The 8,737-nt window shown below is 47.7% G+C and overlaps 1 protein-coding gene across 1 annotated transcript in view; it reads right to left on the bottom strand.

The window, feature by feature from the left end:
- Positions 1–5,049: 5,049 nt before the first annotated feature.
- The window catches only part of LOC8042816 (neprilysin-1), a 30,257-nt gene continuing 26,569 nt past the window's right edge, over positions 5,050–8,737 (bottom strand). The window contains exons 17-18 of the mRNA XM_040210592.1: positions 8,213–8,289; positions 5,050–5,158 (exon numbers count right to left, since the gene is read on the bottom strand). Coding sequence (XP_040066526.1) covers positions 5,050–5,158; positions 8,213–8,289 — 186 coding nt within the window. The remainder of the gene's footprint in view (positions 5,159–8,212; positions 8,290–8,737) is intronic.

The following is an 8,737-nucleotide window of genomic DNA, read 5'->3' as shown; positions in this document are numbered from 1 at the left end:
GTTGCACGGCCATTCTGCTTACAGTTAAAAATTTGAAGCCAAAGCGAAACCAACTCCAATGTCCCGTGATCAGGTCAAGGACACGCTTTTTTTTCATAATCATTATAATTGTTTAAAACGAGTAATTAGACCCATAAATTTCTTTGTGGTGCGTAACAAATGATTATTAAGACCCCTAAAATAAATACAAACATGTGCGACATGAGGGAAGCCGCACTTCCATTGACCAGAATCAATGACAGCGCCCGGGTTTCGCCGCGCCCCGCGACATGGCGTAATTGCTTTACCTGCATATCTGCCTTCGAGGCATCTTTCTTTCCGCGACATTTGTCTCCACGGTTTTCTGGGTGCGTCCCCTGGCATTCCGAAATAGTTAGTGCTTCGGTAGCCGGCACTCGTCGCCATCTTTAGCTCAGTTGCCGAGCCCAAACAAATCGTGGAGCTCAGTTTGCGTGGTTTCTTGCTAACCGCAGTTCGGCCAGCCGTGTACTGCGCAAAACTTCAGTTCGGAGTAACTGCAGTTAGCTTAACTGTAGTTATAAATTCCCGTGTAACAGGGGTATTAGGCTCCAAATGAAGAGTAATTTTCGGGAATGTTATACTACGAAGTCAGAGCAGGAAGCACCGCCGAAACCTCGAAATTGGCAGCGCTCGAGTCGCGCGGAGGGTGCTTCACTTAAAGTAGCAGAGTTCTATGAAACATAGGAGTACACTGATGATTCATACAACTAATCTGTTTTCCTTTTGTTAAACAAAAACTATGTGACTTGAGTATATTCAGTATTGAAATTATTAACAATAAGAGAAGCAGACATCTCCAAAGTTTGCGCACTAGCATCACAACTAAACCTCTGGAAAAAGAAATTCCAATTTTATTTGATCACAACAAAAACATACAAAAACAGTCGCGTTTTATTAAGTTATTAAAAAAAAACAAAAAAAAACAACGTACCCAAGCTGTTTTTAGCTGAGGAACGTCTGTCGATTTCCTCAATGCACATTTCATAGCATTTTCAATAGATCTATCTTCCTAGTGGTCTTCATGACAGAGAAATCCCTGCGGCGGCACGTCCGAACTCCAGTCGTGGTTGTCCGAAAGCACAACCCGGTTGTGACCCTGCCTCGGTATTCCAAGACAAGGGCTACGCGGCCGCCTCGCAGCAGGCGTCCCAAGAAGCCCATGCACCAGTGGCACTCCAAGGACCTGCTGGTCTCTGCCTTTCCAGCCAATAAGAGCACGAGCAGCGCGCCGCGAAGCAACGAGTCCTTGCACGCCCTTCCGTCATCGCCAACAGACGACGTTGATCCGTTGCTTCCAATCGAATTCGGAGACGACGATAGCGTCATCAAAGGTGCGCACGCGTCTCCTGATGGACACGTCCCTAGGTCGAGCATGCCAGGGCTCAACGATTCCGTCAGCTATGGTAACGTCACAGAGAGCTATCCCGCTTCGGATGCCGAAGAGGGTCAATCCGATCTTGAGGTCCCGGCCAACGGTACGTCGACGTACGAATACAAAGACGACGCCAGTGACGACACGTCCAATTCAACGGTGTTGACAGGCGTGAGGAGTGACTCGGATTTTGGTCACGCGGCTCGAGTGATGAGAAATGTGTCTCAAAGCTGGGCGACGATGGCCAAGCAAAGGGTGCCTATGATGAACGGCACTGAGTCGTTCTACTACGAATGAATGCTTCGTGTTTTGTGCCTTTGTTTTGTGTGTAATATAAACGCTCTTTTTTGTTTCTTGATTATACACTCATTAGGTGTTCATTAAATATGCTTACAACGTGACCCTTTCCGGCTCTGCAATAATGGTAGTGGGGAACGTGTGAACTTTGTGTTGCCTTCGCGTGATAACATAAGTTTCGTTATATTATTGGAGATTGTCATCACATGTTTCTCAGCATATATCCGGCGTCCTTTTTAGAGCGCCAGGCGGTGTGAAACCCCGATTACTTCGAGAAAACTGGCAAGTGAACTTGCCGCTACAGCTTTCTGTAGCTGCTAGCTGCAATCGATTTCGCAGAGCAGTCACACGGAAATCTCGATGGCTTAATGGAGTTTTCGTGGGTCTTCTGCGTCCCGCAACGTCCCTGCAACCCGCTACGAGATTTTATACACCAACTCATGTATGTATGTATGTATGTATGTATGTATATTTGAGGCACAATCTCTTTGGAACGAGAGTCTTCTAAGACATGCCAATAAAAGCAAAAAAGAATAACTAAATAAAAAAGGACAACAACGAAAGAGAAGTGGTTAGCACGTGTGTCCAAAGTTCGCCAACCGTCACTGGCGCACAGTCAAAGTTAATCAGTTCACATGACACCATCGTTTTAAGTGAGTCTTGCCCCTCCAGCCAAAAGTAAAGCAGCGGGTATTGGCCATCCTGGTCACCTTGGTCGTCTTGGTCACGACCCCGATTTTTCAGTCGAGTCTGCCACCATGCCTCGAGCCTTCGCTTGGAGCATACTACATGGGTCTGTTCGTTGGTGAAACCAAGTGCCTGCTCCAAGCGGGCACCCACGACAGGCGTTGGGTGTAGCGCTCTGCACGCAAGCAGCAAGTGGTCGATTGTCTCTTCACCCGCTCCACACGCACTGCATACCGTGCTAGTCACGCTGCTATCGTACTTGCTTACGTATAGGCGGGTACGTAGGGCACCACCACGGGCCTCTATAAGTAGTCGACTGCCCAGTGTGTTCCCGCAGAAAGTCACCGGGGCAATCTCCGTCTTCAGAGACGCGTACATGTGCATGGAAGGGTGTTGTAGCATGCCGCTCATCCAACGGTCTCTCTCAACCCTCTTCACTTCCTTCCGCACTGTGCTCATCCACTCCTTTTCTGTTTGAGGTTCAGTGGCCAAGCTGAAGATCTTAAACTTTGTCCCAAGACGAGTGACTCTCTTCCTCCACGTCGAGTTGATATGCTTCAGGTGAATATACATAAAAACGCGCCTGGTCCACCGGTCTCCGTTCATGTACCGGAGAGGTGTGTAGTACTGAAGCTTGCTGTTTGCCTCCCTCGCTTCAAAGAAAGACCAGCCGACATCGCCTTCTATCAGTTCATTGGCTACTCGTCCATGACACCCTAGTGCCTGTCGTCCGTTTTCCCTTTGGCGCCGCTCAAGATATGTGCGTAGCTCATATCCTGAGTTACGCACAAACCGGAGCGCCTCTAGCGGACGCCACCGCGGGCGCGCATGCGCGATGGGGGTGTGGGCAAGAAGCTCGCCGTCGCCCATCAACAAACCATTGAAATGCGGTGTTGTCGGCGTCGGTGTGAGTCCCCCTGTCCTTTTTCGAATTCGAATTGTTGATTCTACGTCTTCTTGGGCAATACTTGACTACTTGAGTTGCCTCAGCAAAATTAACGAGGCTCGTTACACCGCAAAACTTAGCGTGAACAATGTGACATGCGGAGATTCATTCTGCGTGGAAGCCGCAGAATGTATGCTAAAGCCTGACTCGCATGATGAGATTTCGCTCGCAATTTTCAGTCGCCACGTCGCTCGGGCTGCAAAAGCGTGAAAGGTAGCTGAGATGGTGGACGTCGATACTGAAAATCTCAAGCAGAATCGGACCAAGTGAATCAAGCATAACTAGGGTGCTTCAATGACCTTCTATTTAGAGATGCCACCCTTTGTAGTACCCGATTAGAGTGCCTTCATACACACGCGCGCTTTTGCTTGAGTGGTGACATCTCAGCCATTTTTCCGCCCAATCGTTTTTGTATGCATTTTGAAGCGCGCGCAATCCGGTGTCACTCAGCTCGAGCGCGTAGCTTTGGCTAACGCATAGACGCCATTTTGCCACCCAAGTCACGCACCGAGTGCGCGAGAGCGTCACGCGCTGGCACATTCAGGGCAACAATGGATGTCTTCACCCTGAGACAGACAGACATGTAGGCACCCTATACCCGATGCCGACAGCACGCGCTCACGGGGAAAATACAAAGAAATCGACGAAAACAAAATGTCGCCATAGCACAGTCAGCGCCACAGACGCGTGCAGGGACACGCTCTATCACGCGCTTCTGAACAAAAAATAAATGTAAAAGTGGGAACAAAATGGCCAGATGTCGCCACCCTAAGCATAGCGCACATGAAGGCACCCTAGGCATAACAAGTCTGTGATGGCCACTGGTAACAATTATTAATATATCCTTGTATCTATTGTTTACACCGAGCCTCCTTATCAACCTTCAAACTTAAGTCGTTTGAGGCCTGTACTTACTTCTTATCGCAAGTACCGGGCCCACGTTTGGTCTATGGGCCGGTGTCGTCTAAAAAAGCAGACAAGCAGAAACGTTTGAAAGAGCAGACGACAGTTCGAACGATCAGGCGGCCGTTTGAACTTGAAGACGCAATGAACGTAGTCCGCAGGTGGTCCGTACAACTTGGCAGTTTTCCGGCGTTCATGTTGGGACAAAACAAATAAATCTGATGACCACAAGTATCCGTGAATTCAACCCAAAGCGCTTCCCGCCCAAGCAATCGTGGTCCGACGGCGTCGGGTTTTACCTCTTCACTGCACATATCATCGTTCTCGGACGAACCGAGCACATGAAAACTGGCCCTCAAACCTTTCTTGACTCTTTTGGTACAACCCCAGTCGCGGCGTTTTGACGAGAAGGCAGGTTTTTGTCTGGTTCCTTTCAAAACAGCGCAGGAATACACGTCTCACACGGGGACTTCTGCCCACAGCCCCAGACCGGAAGTGCGACCGACGCGCCACCACCGCGCCGTGACGTAACAGAGATGAGGCAAGTTTAGGGGCGCGTCTCCACAGTAGCAGCGTCTACTATGCGGAAAGCAGCGAGGGAAAAGCGGCCTACGAAAAGTTCCTGTCGATGTGCCACCCGAGGTCAATGCGTTCAACGCCTTTTTTTGCGATAAAGTTGTACATTGACATAATACACGACGTCATTTAGATGAAAAACGTTTTAAAATCCGAACACAGAGCTCGCAGGTATACCAGTTGTCAAACAAAACTAGGGTTTCTGGAACCTCCAATGTACGTGTATATGAGCATTTATTAATACATTTTATTGAAACCTCCAGAACTTGCACTTCTGGCGCGGGTTCATGGCGGATCCTTTTATGCAGCGGAAGGCGTCGCCGAACCCGTCGATGTTCCAGAGCGGAATGTTCACCCTGAAACAGTTGTAGGCGTTACAGAAGAAAAGTAACCAAATACATTAGTGTGGCGATGTGGGGTAGTTGGTTAACACCGACAAAATGACAAACAGCGCGAAACGAACAGCAACAAAATAAAAGTGCACACAGGACAGGCGCTTGACCTGTGTGCACTTCTACTCTGCCCCTGTATTTAGCGCACTGTTTGCCCTTTTGTTAGAACTGCGTTACTCGTTACTTGTAAACAAAAAGAACGCGTTACCGACCTACGCTACATCAAAATAAAATGAATGCGTTACCCTTACATATAAAAAGTAATGCGCGTTACTTTTGCGTTACGTTTTATTTATCAATGAAAACGTTTTATTGTTTTGACATTGCAGGTATGTATTAGAGTTCCTGTATAGGCTCCAGAGCTGCGCGTCTGTTTTCCACGTGCCGCCGCGCCGGTATTCGCCGAGATTAACGCAGGAAAGTGCCATGCAAGAAAGTAGACGTCGCACACACCCCGGCGTACGTACCCCTGCTTTTGAGCGCGGCGCCGCTATTCGCCGAATTCAGTCACGTGAGGAGCAGACTCCGCACGTCGTGCAGGAAAGCCGGCACTCCGGGGGTGAACGCGCAACTCTAGCTCCCGTAGGGAGCCTATACAGGAACTCTAGTATGTACAACCGCATATTTAAAGAGACATGTTTATGCAGTACTTAAGCTAATGACTTTATCTTTTTTACGGTTCCACCTGATTACTCACGAAGAAAAACTCGAACGTATCTATGAAGCTGACTTACGATATGTTCGCTCGGAAGTTGACAGAAAAACCGGCCTCCCGCATTTGTGCTCAGATTAAGAGTAGCTGAGTTTGAATTCACTTTATGCGCCACTTACAGAAGTACAGACAATTGAGATAAGGGGCGTGGGCGTCCGGTTTTTTCTAAAGTAGAAGTGGTTTTATCTGTTTGTTTTTTTATTTGTAAAAGTTTGATTTTTTTTCCCACGTTGTTCGCCGCAGACTTTTTACGTAAACATGCGTATTGGCAAGAAGATCCTGCTTCTCCTCTTAAATATGTTGTAAATTGATCAGGAACAATAAAAAAATAAATAACGTGAACCACATTGGCGTCGTTGCACCAGTCAAAGTTAAGAGCTCGAGCCGAGAAGCGCTCTATTACGCGCTCCGAACAAAACAGAAAAAAAAGTATGCTACAAAATGAATTGGTACAATCCCGAGAAAGACGTTGATTTACGACCGCAAGACGCCGAGACATCTGTGCTTCGTATGTCGAATGGCAACCAATCCAAGAGAGTAGGTGCTTACACACACGATAGACCAGGGGTGGCCAGGCTGACCCGGCCTAAGAGTTGCAAACAACACCACGAAACTTCTAAGAGCCGCCGGGAAGAGGGAGGGGGGGGGGGGGGGGGGAGGGGGGGGCGGGGGGGACTTTTTTTTAAAGCAATAAACGAAACTCGAACTATCCGAGTCAAAAGCAGTCTGGCTGTACGTAGGGTAGCAGTAGCACAAGACTACCGAACCGCAACTTGTCTTTCAATTTAAAGCGCATTCCATTTCTCTTTTTGGGGAAGTTAGAGTACCTTCATGAGCGCACATGAAGGCTCCCTAGGGGAAGTGCTCGTGTGACCGGGACAAAGGCGGGAGAGGGGAAGCGGGGGGGGGGGGGGGGGGGGCGAGCCGCACTTTACCATGCGAAAAACGGCATGCGGCTCGTGAGCCGCAGCTTGGCCACCCTTGCATGTGATAAGCGAAGCAAAGGCTTCACTATTTACAGGCGGTATTAGCGGCGAGATGTTTTTGTGGCGCCCTCCTATGGTTCCCTCTCGTGACGTCATTACCTTACGAACAACAAGTTCGACGGTGTTTATAATTAGCATGGTGGAAGCTTGAGATCATTGCGCTCTGAAACAAACACTGTTAACACCATTAAAGTTGAAGTTCTTATATTACTCTTATTTCTGTCGATGAGAAAACCTTTGCTGACGTCATAGTCACCATTCGGCCAATCGTGGAATGCCGACCACAGCGACGCTTTTGATCGCGCACGTCGCCAATAGGAGGTATTCACTTGGTGTCATATTTGAGGGCGATGTATAGACGCTTTACACACGCGCCAAATTACAGCCGCCATTGCTGACCTTCTCTTGTCTTACCGGGATGCCGAGCAACTGAAACGGTAGTCGACAATCCTCTACAAAGGCCGATGCTTTAGAAAATGACACAGTTAAATCTAATATGGCAATAACCTGGCCTGCTACGGTAATGATGAAGTAAAATGAACGAAATAAGAGGAAACAAAAACTGAAGGTCAGTTATGGCGGCGTCCATGCACAGCTGCTGCAAAGCGTCTATAGAGCGCATGATCGGAACGAGCTCACATTACTAGGCTGCTAAGACCGGCAGTCTCGACGGTGCGGAATGCACGTTGCAGAAGAACTACGGAAGCTCGCCGTCAGCACGCGCTCAGCAGCCGCGCACACAGATATGGCCGCCAGTGAATGTTCCCTATAGAGAGAATGTTTATTTAAACGGGTAAGGTTAGTCTGAGCCTAGTGATTAGGTTATTTCATTTACCGTGCATCTGACATCGCGGAGCGGCGCATGAAACACAAGAGGAAGATTTGACAAGGTGTATCGTCTCGAAAATTCAAGATCGATACACTCTCTAAAAGGCCCATGAGTCTGCTTTCCCGCACAACACTCGGAGAGCCAATTACCGCAACCTACGGAGGCAGCTCAGCGAATGACAATGCCGAAACATGTGTTTAGACCAAAAAAAAAAACGCAGACGGAGTTGTGACATTAAGCAATGCAAGCGTGACGTTTTGCATTGCTTAATGTCACAACTCAGACTGCGTTTTTCGGTCTAAACTTATGTTTCGGCATCCTCATTCGCTGAACTAACTCCGTAAGTTGCGGTGGTTGGCTCTCCGAGTTTTGTGCGTGAAAGTAGACGCACAGACTTTTTTTAGAGTGCAAACTTTATTTATTTATTATTTCTTAGTAAAGATCAAAACTCGTTTCTTTTTCTTCTTTTTCGAATCCTATCGCATTCTCACCTGTGCCTGGCTAGGGCTTCCGTTGACGTTTTGATGTGAGTTTGAACGAAGCCGTCAATGGAGTTTTCGCAAAACCCCTGTCCAAAGAGAAAAAAAAAAAAAAAAGAAGCTTAAGGAAGCAAGATTTGAGTCGTTTAACGCATGCAACGCACACATGAAGGGGTGAACACATATAAATATAAAGCTACATACCATACATTGCACGGAAGTGATTAGAATAGTTTTACCTGAGTTAGCCGAATTTCAAAACGATCGAAGCCACGATGGGACTTTCTGTTACATTCTCAGTACTCCAGAAAGCCGGTCATGGCCAGAAACATAAGGCTGAGAAGCATGATACGGGTTTATGTTCGTTGTTTTTAGCACGTTAGACCAAGAAAAACATTTAGTACAGTGTGAGTGTGACCGAACAAAAAAAAAAATATCCTGAAAAACATCGATAACGGTAACCGACACTGAACCAGACTTGGACGTAGTTCAACTACTCTACTCAAACTACTGTAGTTTAACTACTTTTTCGGGTAT

This window comes from Ixodes scapularis, unplaced genomic scaffold (assembly GCF_016920785.2).
Source record: "Ixodes scapularis isolate PalLabHiFi unplaced genomic scaffold, ASM1692078v2 PGA_scaffold1__304_contigs__length_218370807, whole genome shotgun sequence".
In the NCBI taxonomy this organism is placed as follows: domain Eukaryota; kingdom Metazoa; phylum Arthropoda; class Arachnida; order Ixodida; family Ixodidae; genus Ixodes; species Ixodes scapularis.
This window is presented reverse-complemented; position numbering and strand designations above follow the sequence as displayed.